Source organism: Carcharodon carcharias, chromosome X (genome assembly GCF_017639515.1).
Source record: "Carcharodon carcharias isolate sCarCar2 chromosome X, sCarCar2.pri, whole genome shotgun sequence".
Lineage (NCBI taxonomy): Eukaryota > Metazoa > Chordata > Chondrichthyes > Lamniformes > Lamnidae > Carcharodon > Carcharodon carcharias.
Genome location: NC_054507.1, coordinates 1,546,694 through 1,568,083, shown reverse-complemented (window position 1 = coordinate 1,568,083; position 21,390 = coordinate 1,546,694). Strand labels below are relative to the sequence as shown.

Here is a 21,390-nt window from a genome sequence, read left to right as displayed (position 1 = left end):
CACACCCACTGGTCCTTTCACACTGCCTTTTGTTCATTGGCCCCTCCCTTTATCCCACCATTGGTGGCTGAACCTGCAGCTGCCTTGGCTTGACTTTTGGGAACTCCTTGCCTAAAGCACTCTGCCCCAACCACCTTCCCAACCAAGCTTTTAGTCAAATCCCTCCCGCAGTATCCACTTTCCTGACTGTGTTCACCATGGAATGCCGTGGAGTATTTTTACATTGAAGATGTTGTATAAATGCAAATTGTTGCACATTGTATCTATTCTGTTTTGATAGGTTCCAAAACATGACCACGCTGCTGAAGGGCTAAGCAGTGTCACCTTGCAAATAAAAGACAACCTAAAACAAAGAAGATATTGAGAGTCTGGACTGGCAGACAAACTTTTATATTTAAAATCAAAAAAAACAGGTTAAATAAAATTTGTCGTGACCATACACAGTCAACTGTTTGAGTCACTTAAATAAGCTTCTAATACTTTTGCACAATTATAACAGAAAAAAATACACATGGGTTGTGTGGCTGTGTAAAATGGGAATTTGGGAGAGGGGAAAAACAAACTTTTTTTCCAACTGATCACTAACTTTCCTTAATTATGTCTAAAGTGATATTTGGACAAAACAATACACTACAGGAACAATGCTGACTTAAAACAAAGCCAATACAGTCATTCAAAGGAGAGAAGAAAAAGGGCTTTTCAAATATCCATTGGCTACTGGGAACTGGCTCTTTCTAGAATGCGAAGATCATAGCTCCTCTTGGCTGTTCGCAGTTTAAACCTGTTTGTTGAATTATTCAGTCTGATAGTTGCATTTTGAGCCGCCATGGTCGATGGGAACACGGCAACAATAGTATAAAGTGCAGCTAGGTCACCGGCATTCTTTGAGTTCTCTGTCACTCTGTTACAGTCCCCAGAGCCACTGCTGCGTTGCTGAGAGTCTTTGAGCCACTGGATTTTGGCACCAGACATTGAAAGTTGACTGAAAAGTTTGTCTGCTTCAGTGCGAGTGATTCCTTCAGGAAGATCTGTTACCTCCAAGATTCGTCCAACAACTGAAACGAAGAAAGAAAAACATGCTAAGTTGTTCCAAGAGATATAAATTTCAGTCAGTCACCACTCACAAGTGTGTTAAACTGAAGATAAATTCACACATGGATCACTTAGAATCCAGTTCAGTTTTGTTGTCATGTAGCTGGGCTCAATTTTAAAACAGCACATCCTATTCACACAAGAAAGATCAAGGGTGAAGCTGCCATAATTGAGTTCTGTGTAAAATCATTCACAGAGGCAGTCCTATTTAATGAGTTTCAGAAACCAACTTGTTATCACACAAGCTGAACCTGTGAACACAGTTATTCTTCCGTTATACAAGTACCACAAATTGCGAAACAGCAGAAACATTAAGTAGTCATTCAAAACATGGAGTGCAGTCAAGATTGCTGAAAATAGCCTTCCCATTTGGATGGAAGTTGCACAACTATAGAATGGCTGCAAATCTTTTGTGCAAGGGCAAAATACTGTATCCAGCAATATGAACAGATGCACATTCCTTTAATCCAGGTAAGTTGCACACTGCGCTCTGAACAACCACTTTCATTAACTGCTGATAACACGATTTCAAAAGTGCCAACTCTAATGCAATCTGTTTGCTAAGCTCTCTGTTATGGTCTGCCAGGTAACCCCACTGTCGAGGCACTAAGACATTGCCTATTGTCTTCTGGTATCCCTTCTGCATGACAAGTCAACAGTTGGAAATCAATCCCATGTCTGTGTGCACATCAAACTTTAGCAGGAGAACCTGAAGCCACTGTAACTCAACAGCCCTCCTGCCCAATACCTACCTTACAACATAACCGACAGCATAAATATTTACACAAAAAGCTGAAAAAAAGCACATACCTGTATAAGACCCTGGCAGACTATTGTTGCTCCAGTGCACTGCTGGAATGAGCGTATAAGACATTCACATGCGTGTGTATATTGCTGCTAATTTCTCGTCTAAATTCCAGGACCTTTTATTTGTATATCAATGTTAATTTTTCTTTTAATATTTAATGGCTGGCAAACAAATACTAACGCACTAGATAGATTAGAAGGTTGATTCTCATTAGGAGTTATGGCTGAAAGCGCCTGAAGAGAAAACCATGTAACCTCAGGTACATAAGAACAATAACTTGCTGACACTCCATGTTTCCAGTCTTCCCTCCTCACCAAAATAGGCGAGCTAACAGCAGCAATTCACAAGGTATCATGGATAAACCAATGCCAAATCAGCTAAAGTGAGTTTGTCACAATTGAGAACAGCTTGCATTAGAATAGGTATTAATGGTAGGTTATTGACCTTTAATATGATAATTTCTTAAGTTACAGCGCACTCTCCAAAATAAATGTAGATGTTATCCAAACAGTGGAAAGCTAGGCAGCATTGACTGTCCCTTTCAGACTTCTACAGCCATGAGCAATTCTGCACAAGTCCTCATTCTAGATATGCATTTCAATTCTATTGAATAAAGCAGCCAAAGTAGATGTAAAAACCTGACAGACAGGCACACAAAGCTTAATAAGCTCCAAGCACTCCAGATCAGACGGATAAAATGAGTGTCCTCCACATAACAGAAGAACATACCAAGTATTGTCAATTCAGAATAGGGGAAACTCTCTTCAGAGGAGTCACAACAAATGCCAAGACAAATCTTCCAAGGGTTTTGGCTCAGAATGTGCTGGAGTGCGGCATCTTGCCATATTTGATCATTTTTTCCCCTTACCCTTTAAGCTCAAAACCTTTATGTTGCCCATTGCTGGAAGTGAGAGCCATAACAGAGAGATTAACAGGGCACCTGACACCTTGGTGAATGATATGAACAGCAGTCCATCTCCTTAATCAAAAAAATGTAAGGATAGAGAATGAAACAGGGGAATGACAGAGAAGGGATAGGGCGAATTAGAGTCAAATTAGGTGCAGAGAATTCAATAAAGAGAGGGAAAGAATGATTGTGTTAAGAAAGAGAAAGAGAGAGAGAGAACGAGAAAGACAGAAAGGAGAAGTAAGGAAAACATTTTAAAAAATGAAATTTTAAATTTTGTAAACCTCTAGGAACAATTTACTACCTGCAGGGATGAAACATCAGTTTCCTGTTGGGACCATAGAGGCTGGATGCATTGCAGGGTAATTGGAAGGGCTGTTACCAGTCTTAATTTTCTGCGCGAGATTAATTAAAAATGAAAATGCATAACTCCTTGAAACCTACTTGGAGGTCGATGGCAAACTGCCATTTTCACAGTGGAGCAGTGCAAATTGTGGTGATTCGCAAATTCCTTGCCACAACTTGCTGGGTTATTTACACATCAAAAATGGCAAGTGAATTAAACTCGTCGTTACTTTGCCAGCAAATTCTGGTCTATTGTTGTACGCAGCACACAACTGTAAACAGGAATACTTAGTAAATATATTGGGATTAATATTAAGGTGGCAGCTTTACAAATACCATCAAGTGGAACATGAAAGAGATGCCCCAGAATAATGCCATGGAAAGGATGGAATGACCTTTAACCTGTGCCCAGGCTTCATCTGCAAAATTGTAACAGCATACAATATCAATAATACACTTAGCTAACCGCCTCTTACAATATCAATTTGCCTTGTGTCTTTGCACCACAGGAAAGAGCAACTGTGGAGGCTTCCAAAGTTGCCTTGTACAAAAGGCAGAGTAATTTGGGGCTTTTTTGATCACCTACATAGTGAAATTGACAGTACTTTCAAATTATGTCAATAAAACAGAGAAAAATCTTTAGCTGGAGCTTTAGTTATGTCCCAAGGCCCAACGGATCAGAATGCAAAATCAGATACTTATCACCTACAACAAGAGCCCATAGTTCACAAACTCTGCAAGTCCAAATTGAACGGTTTTTCATGTCAAGAACTTGAATGCATTATCTTAGAGGGCATGCTGTGGATACACTAACTTGTGAAGAAGTCAATTAAGGTCTTATATGCTGATATGGCACAATTTCCAAATAGCTTTTAAGAATATTTGTTCTTGGGATATGGGAACCAATTACAAGGTCAACATCCGTAGTTGCCCTTGAGAAGGTGGTGATGAGCTGCCTTCTTGAACTGCAGCAGTCCATGTGGTGTAGGTACATCCACAGTGCTGTTAGGGAGGGAGTTCCAGGATTTTGACCCAGCGACAGTGAAGGAACGGTGATATATTTCCAAATCAGAATGGTGAGTGGCTTGGAGGGGAACTTGCAGGTGATGGTGTTCCCATCTTTCTGCTGCCTTAGTCCTTCTAGATGGTAGTGGTCGTGGGTTTGGAAGGTGCTGTCTAAGGAGCCTTGGTGAGTTCCTACAGTGCATCTTGTAGATGGTACACACTGCTGCTACTGTGCATCGGTGGTGGAGGGAGTGAATGTTTGTGGATGTGGTGCTGATCAAGCGGGGCTGCTTTGTCCTGGATAGTGTTGAGCTTCTTGAGTGTTGTTGGAGCTGCACTCATCCAGGCAAGTGGGGAGTTGCACAATGTGTGTGCTCCCAGTGAACTAAACAAAAATAGGTCATAAAAAACAAAATAAAGCTGCAATATGTTCCAAAATGGGTTTAAAGTGAACTGAGAACAAATTCTGGAGGTGCTCCAGAAGGTAAGGGACTTCACAAGACCGGAATGGCTATGCAGAATATCACTACAGAGACATTTTCCACATTGTGTTATAAGCCCCAATAAGTACCCTGTAGAAACGAACTAAATCCATTCCAACCCTGCATATAGTCCACCAGATCACTCACTGAAAACCAACAGATCCTGACCCCTGCAATAAAACAATAAGACTGACAAAACCTTTAGCTATGGAGAAATCAACTGATTAAACAGTGCAGATCTTGGAGCTTTTTATCAGATGGAAGGGGCAGATCACAAAACCTGTGAAGCTAGACTATCCTCCTTTATTGTGTGGAAAATGTGGAATGAAGATTGTAGGGCTTGCCCTGGCAGTTTATCACACTTCGCTGTACATAAGAGTCATATGGACTCGAAACGCTAACTCTGTTTCTCTCTCCACAGATGCCATCAGACTTGCTGAGTTTTCCCAGCATTTTCTGTTTTTATTTCAGACTTCCAGCATCCGCAGTATTTTGTTTTTATATAAGCATTTTGCCTGTGTGCAACTGAGGTCACATTGAGACAGGGTCACCAATTTTGACCAGACTTTTGGTAGTGTCATCCAGAAATGAACTTAACTGGAATATCTCCATTTTCCATTAAGTACATTTACACAAATACAAATTTATAAAAGTAATTTCTGTGAACAAAGCTAACAAAAGCTTGTTCAATCTAGTTGTCATTCTTTAGCAAACTCAGAAATAACATAAGAACAGTAGAGTCCTTCTTGTGTATAATAGAACAATTCAGTGGCGTTATGCAATAGCACAATACAGCTTTCTGCTTAAAATTCCCCATCTCTTGGTTTGAAGCACTCACTATCAATGTTCCCTCTAAGCAGCACAGTTGTGCATCAACCCAAAAGTTCCTGCGCAGGCTGCATACAATTCGGACCCTTCAAATTACCGCGTTGCTCACCACCGATGAAGTACTTTGCACTGAGAGAAAGGAGGAGCAAGGCTAGAGTGAGGTAACACAGTCCATTTGCTGAGGCTTGCAAATGGGTGAACATTCCCCACTCCTGTAATTATGTCCCAAGGATCAACGGATCAGAATGCAAAATCAGATACTTATCACCTACAACAAGAGCCCATAGTCCACAAACTCTGCAAGTCCAAATTGAATGGTTTTTCATGTTAAGCTACTCAACGTCATTTTTGTGCATTTAATTTATCTCATTCTACTGAGGAAGTTCCGGTTTACAACTTAACAGCACATTGTATTAATGTTAAAACATTGATCCAATATGGGGCCTGCCGCAACAGTGTGTTCCTTCATCTGTTGGGTTTAGGGTTGCTAACTTTTAAAAAAAAATCTTTCATAAGATGTGGAGATCAATAGCTAGGCCAGCATTTATTGTCTATCCCTAAATGCCCTTGAGAGGGTGGTGTTGAGCCACCTTCTTGAACCGCTGCAGTCCATATGGTGTAGGTACACCCACAGTGGTGTTAGGGAGGGAGTTCCAGGATTTTGACCCAGTGACAGTGAAGGAATGGTGATATATTTCCAAGTCAGGATGGTGAATGGCTTGGAGGGCAACTTCCAGGTGGTGGTGCTCCCATCTATCTTTTGCCCTTCTCCTTTTAGGTGGTGGAGGTCATGGCTTTGGAAGGTGCTGTCAAAGGAACCTTGGTGAATTGCTGCAGTTCTCACTGCTGCTACTGTGCGTCGGTGGTGGAGGAAGTGAATGCTTAAGGTGGTGGATGGGGTGCCAATCAAGCAGGATGCTTTGTCCTGGATGTTGTTGAGCTTCTTGAGTGTTGCTGGAGCTGCACTCATCCAGGCAATTGGAGAGTATTCCATCGCACTCCTGACTTGTACCTTGCAGATGGTGGACAGGCTTTGGGGAGTCAGGAGGTGAGTTACTCGCCACAAGAATTCGTCTGACCAGCTTTGTAGCCACAGTATATATATGGCTAGTCCAGTTCAGTTTCTGGTCAATGGTAACCCCCAGGATATTGATGGTGGGGCATTCAGTGATGGTAAAGCCATTGAATATCAAGGGGCGACGGTTAGATTCCCTCTTGTTGGAGATGGTCACTGTCTGCCACTTGTGTGGCATGAATGTTACTTGTCACTTATCAGCCCAAGCCTGAATGTTGACCAGGTCTTACTGTATACGCACACAGGTTGCTTCAGTATCTGAGGAGTTACGAATGGTGCTGAACATTGTGCAATCATCAGCGAACATCCCCACTTCTGATCTTATGATGGAGGGAAGGTCATTGATGAAAAAGCTGAAGATTGTTGGGCCTAGGACACTATCCTGAGGAACTTCTGCAGTAATGTCAAGGAACTGAGATGATTAGTTTCCAACAACCACCTTACTTTGTGCTAGGTATGACTCCAATCAGTGGAGTGGTTTCCCCCCTGATTTCCATTGGGTTCAAGTTTGCTAGGGTTCTTCAATGCCACACTTGGTCAAATGCTGCCTTGATGTCAAGGGCAGTCACTCTCACCTTATGTCTTGAGTTCAGATCTTTTGTCCATATTTGGACCAAGGCTGTAATGAGGTCAGGAGCAGAGTGATCCTGGAGGAACCCAAACCTGGCATCAGTGAGTAGGTTATTGCTGAATAAGTGCCACTAGATAGCACTGTTGATGACTCCTCCATCACTTTACTGATGATCGAAGTAGACTGATGGGACGGTAATTGGCCGGGTTGGATTTGTCCTGTTATTTTGTAGACAGGACACGCCTGGGCAATTTTCCACATAGCCGGGTAGATGCCAGTGTTGTAGTTGTACTGGAGCAGCTTGACTAGGGGTGCGGCTACTTCTGGATCACAGGTGTTCAGTACTATTGCCAGAAAGGCCTATAGCATTTGCACTATCCAGTGCCTTCAGCCATTTCTTGACATCATGTGGAGTGAATCGAATTGGCTGAAGACTGGCATCTGTGATGTTGGGGATCTCAGGTGGTTGGATGTATTTCATCCATAACCTATCTCTCTCCAAACACCTTGCCCAGTCAGCCTTTCCCCCCCACCACCACCTCCCACATCGCCAGTAATTTTTAGGGCCAACAACGAAAAGCGTTCAAAGAAAAAACACTTGTTTTAACGGTCTAATGATTTTCTCTTTAATTCCTGGAGACTCCAGGGCAATCTTGGAGATTTGGCAACCCTAGTTGGGACATATTGAAACAACAGTGCATGCTGTATACAGCAATAATTTCATTTTACGTCTCTCTCCCTCCCTTAGGAATGGAGCAGCTTTTAGCGAACAGCTTCCAGGAGGAAAAAAAGTAGAGTTCAGGGCATTGAACAGTTTCACTGGCTCAGAATGCCAGTGGAGCAAGCATATGCTGAACATTGTCTCGTAACTGGAGGTTCCCCTTTCAAGAGTGGAGCAGACAGGTATCAAGACTCCTTCCATAAGTTTCAAATAGGAAATGTGCCTTTTGCTTGTTCTGCGCATAGATGCAAGTCAGTGAGACAGACTCAAGTCTAAGACAATCTGATAAGTAGGCCTGCTGAAGGAGCTTCCCTCAGCTGTGCAGATGAGTCTTTGTATCCTTGTCTGTACTTGGACTGAAAGATGTCATGCAATACAATACCTGTGTGGTTTTTGTAAATCAGCTTTATTCAATTGTTTTAAAAATAAAATATGACCAGAATTATATGCTTTGAACCATTTGAAATTCAGAATTTTGGATGATAACTCTATTCCTAATAAATAGATCTCATCCCCTTACACTCTCGGTTGTAGATCGTTGTGGAGCAATGGGGTGGGGGAATAATTAAAACAATGAATAACTTTATCCTTCATGGAACGCTAGAAAATATCAATGAACAGGTTATCACATGCTGTGCTGCCCCAGTTTAAATGGGTTTGTCTAGATTGTGACCTCTAACTAATGCTGATTCTGTTTTGCCAAAAAGTAGCCACTGTCTTTTCAAATCTGCTACTCTAATAAGACAATAAGCTGATTCAAATAAGATGGACTGACAATGTTTTAAGAGTTCCCTTTAATTTAAATTTGCAGTGTGCAGAATCCCACAAAGAGCAAACACATCATTGTTACATGTCGATGGAAATAACTGTAACTGGACAAATTTAATTCTATTGCAAAGGCAGACCACAAATTTGCATCCAGATTGTCACAGGCACAGAACATCCCAAAGGCTATAGCTGGTGTGAATTATTCATTGTACCAATCTGGTGACAGAGTTTTGTTACCAAAGTTTACTGTCAAGCCAGTAACTCACCCAAAGTAGTATTTAAAAGGTAAAGAGATTGAGGACTACGAAATCTCCTGTGCCAGAGTGTATTGGAGAGTGCGGAAGGAGACTTGTGGGAAATTTATAGGGTGTTTGCTATAGCCATGAAAAAGATATTGGCTATCAGAGATGCTCCAAAGATCGGTAGCAGAAAACACAGTACCTTCATGTAAAAAAGGGATTAACTTAACTCATTAGCTTATTGTCAATGGGTAATGTAATGGAAACCAGCCTAAACTTTAGCACAGAGAAGTGCCTGTACAAGAGTGAGCATGGACTTAGGATTGATTTGCACTGACAAACCTTTTATAACATCTTCAAAGGAGTCAAAATCAATAGAAAAGGAACTCTATTTGGATTTTCGGCAAAACTTTAACAATGTCTTACAAGACACATTTGCTTCAGTAAACCATTATTTTAAATGGGTTATTACTGGTGTTAAAATACCAAAATCTAGGCTAGAGAGGGCTCGTGAGAGGTGTGGTGTCATACTGGTAGTGAGTGAAGTACCACAGTGCTAACACTCTGTTACTCATCTATCTTGATAAATTACCTGGATGTAGAAGCTAAATGTAAGCAAGCTTGTTAAATTTACGACAGCACTAAAATAGGGAGAGGAACAGGGGAAGAGGATGCAGTTGCTTGCAGAATGATTTAGATCAATTATGCAACTGGGTGAACCAGTGTCAAAATTAAATTTAATTCTGACAAATGTTAAATATTGTATATTGATAGAATGAACAGCACAGGTAGACAATGAAGAATGGATTTAACACAGAGAAAATTAGAGGAACCTGGGAGTGGCAGTGGAGTGATCACTTTCAATGTTGAGACATATGGAGAAACAATTAATATTGGGTTTCATAGCCAGACAGTGAGGTGTAATTCTCCAAAGGTTATGCTGAAGCAGGCCTCAGCAGGAGTACTTACTCTGTGCATTTTGATCAGCACACTTCAAAAGGGTCACACTAGAGAGGATACAGGGAAGAGCAACAAGAATGTGGACACAAGTGTAAAAGGGGTAGACTATGAAGAAGATTAGAGAAGCTTAAAACTCTAACTTTCTTCTGTCTAGGCTGTAAAGAAGACAACCACAACAGAGTATCTTGAATATTAAATGGGAAATATGGGACTAAATGGGATGAACATTATTTCAGGGCAGGTCAGGCCAGTAGAATGAGAGGACATAACTTTAATAAATGAAAAATAAACTTTAAGACAGATTTTAGAAAAACAACATCTTTACTGAAAGGAAGCTAAATGTTTGGAATAATTTATGATGTGACATAGCAGGGTTAAACTCCTTGTTGTTGAAAGTGTGTGTGGTAAATTGCAATATTATAGGGGTGAGCCTTGGATAATAGCCTTTTCTCTTCATTGGCTTTCTCATGTTTCTACCCTAAACTTGTATCTTGCCCAACTGCCATGGCTTTGTGTTTATTGGTTTCTACTGTATAGCAACGCATTAGTTGCCAAATACAGTTTCCTCTTCATTAAATGTCAACTCCAGTCAAATTATTGAACGTCTTTTTTTTTAAATTGTCATTTTGTTGTATTATTTACATTGCTTAATTGAAGTTATTGTTAGTTCAAATAAGGGCTACAAATTATCAGTAGACAGTGCAACATGAATAGTGCTTCAGCTTTTAATAGGTCTCATTCTCAGTATAGAAAACTTTGACCAGAAAATTAATCCATTTACAAAATTTCTGCAATGGTTCAGATACTAACCAACATCACCTGTGCCAAGGTCAGTGGACGCTGATTTCAGGGTTGGCTTCTTTCCTCGTTTAGTGTGTTTTGTACTGCATGGACCCTTTAAATAAAAGAAATCATAGAATTATAGAATAATATACCAAGAAGAATTCAATAGCAGCCTTCAAAAAGGAGTTCATTATCAAATCATAAGGAATAGGAGTAGGCTCAAGCCTGCTCCACCATAAGATCATGACTGATCTGATTGTGGTCTTAATTCCACTTCCCTGTCTGTCCCCCAGAACCCTCAACTCCCTTGTCAACCAAAAATCTGTGTAACTGAGCCCTGAATATATTCAATGCCAAGCCTCCACTGGTCTCTGGGGAAAAGAATTCCAAAGCACTTAACAATCATCTGAGAAAAGAAATTCCTCCTCATCTCCAAATTAAATGGGAGACTCATTCTGAAACTGTGCCCCCTAGTTCTAGATTCCCCCGCGAGAGGAAACATCCTCTCAGCATCCAACCCATCAAGCCCCCTCAGGGCCTTATGTGCTTCAATAAGATCACCACTCATTCTCTAAACTCCAATGAGTATAAGTCCAATTTACTCAGTGTCACATCATAGGCCAACCCTCTCATCCCAGGAACCAATTTAGTGAACCTTCTCTGTAATGTATCCAAAGCAAGTGTATTCTTCCTTCGATATGGAGATCAAAATTGCACACAGTATTCCGGGTTTGGTCTCACCAAATCCCTATACAATTGTAGTAAGACTAACTTGCTCTTGTATCCCCTTGCAATAAAGGCCAACATACCATTTGCTTTCCTAATTGCTTGTTGTACTTGCAGGCTTATTTTCTGTGTTCCTTGTATGAGCACGCCCAAATATCTGAACATCAACATTTAGAGAAGTTTCACACCTTTTGAAAAATATTCTGCCTTTCTATTCTTACTACCTAAATGAATAACTTCACACTTCCTTGTGACTCACTCACTTAACCTATGTCTTTGCAGTCTCATTGTGTCCTTCTCAGAACTTACCTTCCCCACCTAGCTACGTAACATCAACAAACTTGGATACATTACTCTTGGTTTCTTCTTCTATCTTCAGTCTAAGTCATTAATTAATATAGGTTGTAAATAATTCAGGCCCCAGCATTGATCCCTGCGACACTCCACTAGTTACAGCCTGCCAGCCAATTAGTACATGACTCTATTGTTACCTGAGATCATTACCTTTGAGGTTCTGCACTATACTTTGAACCCTAACTTCTCAAACTGTCTCAATAGAACACCATTCCTATGTCGGTGGGTCCTTCATAGACCACGACAACTAGATCCTCCTCCTTTAGGTTCTTCTCCAGCAGCAAGGAAATGTCCTGCACCCTGGCACTGGGCAGGCAACACAATTTCCAAAATTCACTGTTGTGACTACAGAGATCAATGTCTATCACCCTGACTATACTGTCCCTTATCACTACCACATTCCTTTTCATTCCCCATACTTGAATGGCATCCTGCACCATGGTTCTAATGTCAATTTGGCCATTCACTCTGCACTTCTTGTTCTCATCCATGTAGGTAGCAACTAACAAAGTAGCAAGTTTAGTAGTGCAGAAAATATTTAGCACCAATTAGTGCACAGGAAGAGCCTGCAGATATCTACACGGTGTAACTGGGATCTTTTTGAGGGGAGCTGCCACCCCAGGATAGCTCAGTATAGTTGATCCAATAGTTTTCTCCTTTGCAGGTTTAACAAGATGTGCCACTGAGAAGTATAGAGAATATTTTAACCAAGTTAAAACAAACTGGCGCATGCCCCAGATTTTTGAGCAGAGGGCAGCTCATTTCTCTCATGTGTTTTTGTTTCATTACCTGATGAGTTGAATACTGGCACTGTCCATGTATTACTGGAGGTGGGCACACTGGAAGGTTGTACTGCAAAGGTTGGCCAAGTAAAGAATAACGAGTGTCACCTGATAAAGAAAAATAGACACTGATTTTGCAAACACACTCAGCAACTTCAGTTTGCAACCTGTGCCCGAAGCACAGTAAGTAGGATACTGTCGCTGAATAGAGAGAAACATACAAAGCCACAGTCGGAAACAAAAACAGAAAATGCTGGAAAAGCTCAGCAGGTCTAACAGCATCTGTGGTGAAAAAGCAGAGTTAACGTTTCAAGACTGTATGACTCCGAAGAAGAGTCATGCGGACTCGAAACAATTACTCTGTCTTTCTCGCCACAGATGCTGTTAGACCTGCTGAGTTTTTCCAGCATTTTCTGTTTTTGTTTCAGAAAGCCACAGTCTTAAGCTTTCTATACAACTTGTAGCTCTGTATTTAGCTGGCTCACTGCTCGCCCCAAATTACAGCGTCACAAGTAATCAACAAGTACGCATAGTAGCGAGCAAGAACTGGACAGAGTGGCAACATAAAAAATACAATGTAGTCAAGCAAACACTTGCATATTCATTACAAGCCCACCCACTCAACTTCCACGGTTACCTCAACCACACGTCCTTACACCCTGCTTCCTGTAAGGGCTCCATTTCATTCTCCCAGTTTCTCTGTCTCTGTCACATCTATTCCAATGATGCTACCTTCTACAACAAAGCTTCTGACATGTCTCCATTTTCCCTTAACTGAGGATTCCCCAGCTGTGGTTGACAGTAGACACAGTCTACTGTGTTCGAACCATTTCCCACACTTCTGCCTTCACACCTCCCTCTCCCTCCCAGAACCAAGATAGGGTTCCCCTTGTCCTCACTTATCACCCCACCAGCCTCTGCATTAAAAGGATCATCCTCTGCCATTTCTGCCAACTCCAGCATGATGCCACCAGCAAACACATCTTCCCCTCTCCTCTCCTGTCAGTGTTCTGAAGGGGCTGTTCCCTCTGCGAAATCCTGGTCCATTCATCTATCACCCCCAACACCCCATCCTCTTCCCATGGCACCTTCCCATGGAATCACAGAAAGGTGTAACACCTGCCCCTTTACTTCCTCTCTTCTCACTGTCCAGGGGCCCAAACACTCCTTCAAGGTGAAGCTGTGATTTACTTGTGCTCCTTTCAATTTAGTCTACTGCATTCACACTCACAATGCAGCCTCCTCTACATTGGGGAGAACAAACGCAGACTGGGTGACCGCTTTGTGCAACATCTTCGCTCAGTCCGCAAGCATGACCCAGACCTCCCTGTCGCTTGCCATTTCAATTCACCACCCTGCTCTCATGCCCACATGTCTGTCCTTGGCCTGCTGCATTGTTCCTGTGAAGCTCAACGCAAACTGGAGGAACAACACCTCATCTTCCAACTAGGCACTTTACAGCCTGCTGGACTTAACATTGAGTTCAACAACTTCAGACCATGAACTCTCCCGTCCATTTCCAATTTTTTTGTCAAGTGGCAGTCTGTATCTTGTTTTTTGCTTTCAGACTGAGCTGGACTTTATTCTGCTATTAACGTATCCTGGATCTATGATTTGTTTCTTTACTACTCCGATTCCTACTCTCTTTGCCTTTTGCTCCGTGTCACCTTTGGTATTTAATCTTCCCCCGCTCTCTTAACCTACCCCTGAGCTTCCCTTTTTACTCCACCTGTCCCTCCCCCTTTTTCAACAGCATAAGACCCATCGTGTTACTGCCTCTCTTCAGTTCCAAAGGTGAGTCATGTTGGACTTAAAACATTAACTGTTTCTCTCTCTACAGATGCTGTCAGATCAGCTGAGTTTTTCCAGCATTTTCTACTTTTATTTGGGAAAACACCTTGTTTTTGCACACATTTGGCATGTCCCAACACATTTGATTGAACAACATTATCTATGTATTTGTCCTCTAGGATTTTAACATTTCCAACTTATTGCACCCCCTTCTACACAAGGGTACTCCCAAACATCTTTGACCTAGCCACTTTGAGATGTGTTAGCATCTCCAGCGTTCATTTGCTCTCAGGTTTTTGATCCTTACTGTAGGAGTTTCCTCTCTACTTGACATCTCTTCTTGGAAGACATGGCTGAGACTAGGAACTCAGACCAGGAAACAGAATACATTTCAGGCAGACCCTCGGTTTCTCATTGCCAAGCAACCAGCATGCTGCTGTCAATACTGTGTCTATTAGTTTTGAGCAAAGCTCCCTCTAAGCTGCGTAGCTGCACAGCAATCTGAAAGTCCCCATTCAGAAGTTGAACTCTTTAAATTACCATGCGTGCATGGCTAGGCAATAACATTGAAAAGGTTTGCGCACTCGAAAAAATAATTACAGGGAACATTGGTTTTGAGACACCTCATCAAAAGCGTTATTAAAATCCAAGTAACATTTACATTCCCACTCTTATCCATACCTATTGTTACTTTATCAAAAAAATGATGGAACTTCTCTGGCATAACTTCACTTTTGCAAATCCATGCTAATGCTTACCAATTAGTTTAAATTAAATAGTCAAGGATGCAAACTCTGAAGAAATATCTAATCTGACCTACAGGCAATGTTTCTGTTCAAATTTTTTGCACCGCCACGCACACAAGACATTTACTACAGAGCAAGACCTGTGCAGTATCTTCTGGGCTGCAGTGCAGCCGTGCAGTTTTCCGGTCACGTTGCCTACTAGGATTGAAAAATTGATTCAATTTAACACTGGGAAATGCAATGCTAGTAACAGAGAACCCAACTCTTTAACTGGGGAAAAGTAAATTAGTTCTGTAAATAGCTATTAGGTACTAGAGAACTTGAGTATTACTGAAAACAGACATGTTGTCGAAGCTTTTTGTCTTGCACTCATCAGGTCAATTTGCAAGAATACCAAATTGTAAAGGGAACAACAATTTATACTGCATGAGAAGAGAGTGCTGATTGGTTGGCATGTGGGCACCTTGGTAGAGGTGTTGCCATGGAGAATGCACTAGTTAACAGACAATTAATTGTCCAGCTTTGTTTAACTTCAAACCAGGCAAGTTGACTCAGATTGGTCAAGGCATTGCCCTACAGAATGAATCAGGAAACCAGGGCAATGCCTTGACCAATCCGAGTCAACCTACCTGATTTCAATTTAAACAAAGCTTGACAGTTAACTGGCAGTTATCAGTTAACTGGTGCATTCTCCAATGGCTACACCTCTACCAAATCAGAGTCCACTTGCCAACCGATCAATACTCTCTTCTCATGTGGTATAAATTGTTGTTCCATTTACAATTTGGTATTCTTGCAAATTGTCCTAATGAGTGCAAGACAAAAAACTTTGACGTGGTTTTTTCAGAAAAACTAACCTAGTTCTATGAATGCAAGGCAATGCTAGTAGCAGGCTAATCAAGGACGATCACCATAGATTACTAAAGGGAAGTCATATTTGACAAATTTACTGAGTGCTTTTGAAAAGTGACCATTTGAATGTTTAAAGGGAATTCAGTAGATGTAAAGGATACAGATTTTCACAAGGCTTATTAGATAAATTCAGGCACTTGGTATAAGAGAAGAGGTTGATGGACAAGAAATAGGGCAAATGTAAGTTGCTCAGAGTGGAGAAGAGTTGGAAGTGGTGTGCCTTATTAACATATAATTATGTTGGTGTCACAATTGCTGAGTTGGTCTTAAAAAATGGAAACAGAAAATTGAGGCCACTTAGAAACTTGCTGTGTGGTGAGGTGGGGTGAGGGGAAAGAGAAAGGAAGTATAACCTTGAAAATGGCCATGTGATGCTGCCGTTTTCAGAAATGTTGCATAGTGGCATCACCTGGCTTGTCAGCTGTGACCCTACATGCAGTCTTTGCTTATGGTTGTACTAAAATAGCAGAGCGCACGATTAATGCCAATAACATTTAATCTGCAGTTTACTATAACAAGCTGCAGTAACTTTTAATGGGCACCATTCCTACAAACTTATACTACCTCTATAAAGTGAGGCCAATTAATACATTGTGTACTTAGCAGGCATTCTGTGCATTATAAGAATCACTATGTATGAAAATTTCAAAACATTTCAAAACTGTTATTTGGAGAGGTATTCACCTTGTGCTGGACCAACAGGTCTGGAGAACTGGGCAATAAGTGGCAGTGGTGCTAGACCAGGACAGACATTTGTCACTGGAGACGGTGTTGGCGACTGAGTTGGAGAGTTAAGAGGACTGTTTAATTGGGCATTGACCTAAGGAAATAAATATCAACTGTCAACAGCAATTACAAATAAACAGGCTTACTTGACAATTGTACAATATTCATTTATTTTTCACTAGTTTGATACAATACCAAGAGATGCTGAAGGAACTTTAGTGTCAGCTAAATGTTAATCCCAAGCAAGTAGCAACCCATAGAGAATTCCATAGCGATGACCCAGGTAATTTTCATTGTGTAGGGGGTGGAAGGAGGGATCAGTCTCTGAGTCAGTGTGCACATCCCGTTGTCATACTTTTGTGTCCAGCTTTTCCATTATAAAGTTCCGTGTCCATGTTTATAACGGAAGCTTCCTAAATAAACTCCTTGCACTGTAATTAGGTGGGTGGTGGCGACATGTGTGTTCTATATCTTCCAGCTTCTCAGTTTACATTGCAGAAAATCGCCTGTGCTACAACCGACTCTAATTCTGTTCGCCAAATTGCCCCAATTTTTGCTATTTTAACTTCAAATATCAAATCAAAACATATTAAAAAGACAGAGTGACCAACTTTAAAATGTGACTGAATTACATCTGTGTGCTTTGGTTCAATAATCCCTGCCCTTTGATCTCATGGGAGACCAACTAATCTTATATAAATCTGTTACCCATTTAGTTCTGTGGAGTGGATCCACTGAAAATAGCATATGGGCAGCAGCCCGCAGTACAATGACATTGCAGTCAAAGGAACCAGTCTCTTGCAAACCATTTCCCCATACCACAATACAAAATCTCCCCTTTGGTATTTGTGTTTGCAGTTTCCATGTATGATTTCTACAGTACAACATTTGCAGATCTGAGTCAGAAAATATAACTTGGCATTTCAAGCATATCACAAATCCTTGATTTGACAGCTCAACACAGAAAAGTGCAAGGATTTAACATTTAAAATTGAACCACTGCACAAAAGCAAGAGTAGCTAGTAAATCACCTGTTCACAATGTCTGATCTACTGAAAATGGGAGGCCTCAATTGGTGATTTGATTTGCCAACATGGCGCCAGCCAAACCAAATAAAACAGGCTTTATACCGATGTAGGAGATAGAGCTAATGACATTTCAAGGAGGCAGCCAAGTACTTTAAGTAACCTGAGGTATATTATTTCATCATAAAGTCAGGTATTAAAATAAATATTCAGATAAAAACTGTACAATGACCTTCCAGTTTTCCTAAGTACATGTCTAATAAGCTGTCAGTTCCTGAGAGAGGCTTCACTGAATAAACCCCATAGCTGGCTCAGAAGAATGTGCAATATACTGCGCCATTGACAACAAAATTCCTAGCCTCCATAAAAAAATTGCTAAAATGAAAATGGTGACTTCATTTGAAGCATCCAGGGGAGTGGATTTTCAAAAATGCATTTCTCCAAGTAAATCCATTGATCTGCATGTTTTTTGTCCATCAAGACAGAACTTGACCTGACTACTTTCATTGACAGGGTTGCAATGCCAATAAAGTGAATGATGTGTCAGAGACCCAATCAATTCAAAGGGGATTTTTTTGGTAACCACCAAAAATATTTTCAGCAGCTGTTACAGTCATAAGAAGAATTGAGTAGCAGTTGACTGAAAGATATTAATTGGTCAAATTCTTGCCATTCAGCCTGAGATTTTAAAATAAATTTATTGCTGAAAGTTGATTTATCAACAGCTAATACACAGAGACCTCGAGGTCTTGTGGTTTAGTTGATAGCCAGAAGCTCAAGATTCTCAAGTTCCACTCCAGGACTTGTTGGCCAAGGAAGGAGTGTTCGTGACGTGGTACAAACATGTTAATAATCAGTCTGCTAATCCTTCCAACACTTCCCCATTATTCAGCAAAAAGGGAAAAATTGTGTGAAGATACAAAACAAACAGAGACCTGGGCTTGTAGGTTTGCAGAAATGTGATTTACCTGGTTTAGGGACACATTTATTTATGCATTGAATTAATTTTAAATAATAAACATTTCATTGTACCTCCCATATATCCACTACTACCATAATGACAACCCAAATGCATTGTGAAAATGGTACAAAGGTTGGAGTTGGGTCACAGATCAACCATAATCTCATTGAATGGCGGAACAGGCTCAAGTGGCTAACTGATCTACTCCTATTCCTAAAATTAAACCAAAACAATTTAACTTGAAGCTGAAAGGGTAACTGGCCAATGTTCCCTTTCCCCTTCTTAATGAAACATTCACTAGCTGAGGGAGCATGAGGAGGACCTCTTCCCAGGTCTCTGCCATTACTTTTTGACAACTGAGCACTCAGAGATACACCATGGTAGACATGGGAGGCTCACCTCCCATTCTTTCCCTTCCTGTGGAGGAGAAGGGCCTTGCCTCCCGTCATAGCCCAGGCAAGATTGCAAATACAACATCTAAGGAACCAAAGAAGCAAACTTGCATACTTATAGCACCGTGGTGAAACAGGTCAAGCTAGCCAGAAGCTTAATTTTACTGGAACTATGATTTATAATTTTCACCACAAATGAAACAGGTCTATGGAACCTGCTCAACTCAGTCTGGATGGGATAGATTCACCAATGTTGTCTTCAAGTAACAGAAACAGCTGCTGCAACTTATTTTCTTTGCTTATTCTCAGCTTCTGGATCCGGCCTCTTCTTGTGTCTTCTTCCGCTTGTCTGTTCCACTCCAGTGTACTCAGCAACTGTTACTGCACAGCTTGGACTGATCTGTGTCCTTTTATATCTTTCAGCAAGGTTTCAGTTTTGATTCTCAACCTCCGCTTGCTTTTGATTTCCTTAGAAACTGGGAAGTTCAGTTTCATTGCTGTGTTTACCTTTTCTGCTTCCCTTTCAGTTTCAATTTCAGTTCAGCTTCTGTTTTGAGGTAGGGTCTGCCTCAAAACATACAAATCAAATTTAAAAATATAGTTTCCCTCACTTTCCCTTTGGAAAAAGAAAGTTTTACCGTAGTGAAAGTTTTTTTTAACCATACTTTTGAAATACAGCAAGTTCTTATTATCACAAACATTTTAACAAATACTTTGTTACATACTGTACAGGTAATCTTTTCATATTTCACATTAACAGATACATTTACAAAGTTTTAAGGGCTCAACCAAAGCAAAAGAAAGTAAACGTAACAAGTAGAATTTGAGTATTGCTGAAAAAGAGAGACTTTTTTGAAGCTTTTCATCTTGCACTTATCAGGACAATTTGTAAGAATACCAAATGTAAAATGAACAACAATTTATACTGTATGAAAAGAAAGTGCTGATTGGTTGGCAAGTGGACTCTGATTGGTAGAGGCATTGCCATGGAAAATATACCAGTTGATGGTGACTGACAGTTAACCACCAAGCATTGTTTGAAATTCAAACCAGGCAGTTTAACCCTGATTGGTCAAGGCATTGCCCTGAGGAATGAACCAGCGAATGGCTGTCACTTATTTTGCTTAGCTGAAACAGGCATAATGTGTGTACATGTTCTTTCTGTCTGCAAAGAACAGGGCCCTGTGTATTAATGTATGCAGTTTCCAGTACACGCAAATGCGCCACAATGCGAGCCTGACTGACAATCTTAAATTGGTTGTCAGTGTAATTCTCAGCACACAGGCTTATTTAGCAAATGTCCAATTGCAGAATCACATCTAATGTTGGACGCTGTGTTTTGACTTTTGCAAGCACAGGCTGGCTGGGTACGGTCTATACCCTGCCCGTTGTGAACAGTGGCTAGTACATGCTGTTTGATATGATTGCCAGTCTTTGGGACATACAGTCTACATACCTAGCATCACACGGGCACTGAAATTCATATACCACATTACTCATTTGTGTGATAGGCAGAACGTCTTTTTGGCTTGACGGCAGCTTCCTGTTAGTGGAGAATACCACTCGTGTTGCTACTGCATAGTAGCAGCGTGAAACCTGTTGCTCAAATTTTTGAGATGCCTTCCCTTCCAGGGTAATCTGAGGTAGACTGGGCACTTTTCAGGGCTGAAAGTGACGGCCTTAGGCCTGTTCATGAGTTTGCGCGAAATGATCTGATCAGGGTAACCATTATCCTGCAGGATGCCTTTGATGCCCCTATTTCAGCATCAAACTTGCATGGTGAGCAAATGGCTCAGGCCCTATTTACAAAATTGCTGATAAGGCTAATCTTATAGTGATGGAACTGTAAGAATCCCAATGTGTATTTTGACCAGTGAGGGCAGGCTTGCGGTAGACCGTGGTAGAGAATCCCCTGGCAGATTTCTCACCTAGTATGTCAGGGAAGGGGAGTTTATTTGACTTCTCCATTTAAAAAGGTGAATTTGAGCACAAGATGGAGCACATTAGGACACGTAAGGAAATTATTACATGTCACTGCAGATTTGAATATAGCAAACATATCATCCACATATCGGAAATATGCGAGGGGTAGGAAGGTTAGTTGTCATTCCATCAAAGGCACAATTCTCATGGAACCCAACAAAGATGTCTGTGAGAGCTGGGCCTAGAGGAGACCTCATGGCAACACCATCTATTTGGGCATACATGGTGTCATTAAAACTGAACTCAACTGTGTGAGTTCATAAGTTTGATGAATACTGATTCACACAATGGTGGTGGGTCTGGATTGACATGATATAGTGCTGCAGCGCAAATACCTATGGCTTCTTTAAGTGGAACATTGGTGAATAGGCTAGCAATGTCAAATGAGCACATGGACACAGCATTGCT

The 21,390-nt window shown here is 41.0% G+C and overlaps 1 protein-coding gene across 7 annotated transcripts in view; it reads right to left on the bottom strand.

The window, feature by feature from the left end:
* Nucleotides 1-357: 357 nt before the first annotated feature.
* The window catches only part of LOC121273296 (R3H domain-containing protein 2), a 289,299-nt gene continuing 268,266 nt past the window's right edge, over nucleotides 358-21,390 (bottom strand). For 6 of the 7 annotated variants that reach the window (XM_041180375.1, XM_041180380.1, XM_041180379.1 and 3 more), the window contains 4 exons: nucleotides 16,580-16,715; nucleotides 12,454-12,554; nucleotides 10,612-10,696; nucleotides 358-1,055 (listed from right to left, as the gene is read on the bottom strand). In XM_041180375.1, the coding sequence (XP_041036309.1) occupies nucleotides 715-1,055; nucleotides 10,612-10,696; nucleotides 12,454-12,554; nucleotides 16,580-16,715 (663 nt within the window). In that variant the 3' untranslated portion in view covers nucleotides 358-714. The remainder of the gene's footprint in view (nucleotides 1,056-10,611; nucleotides 10,697-12,453; nucleotides 12,555-16,579; nucleotides 16,716-21,390) is intronic. The other variant, XM_041180377.1, reaches the window with a different exon arrangement.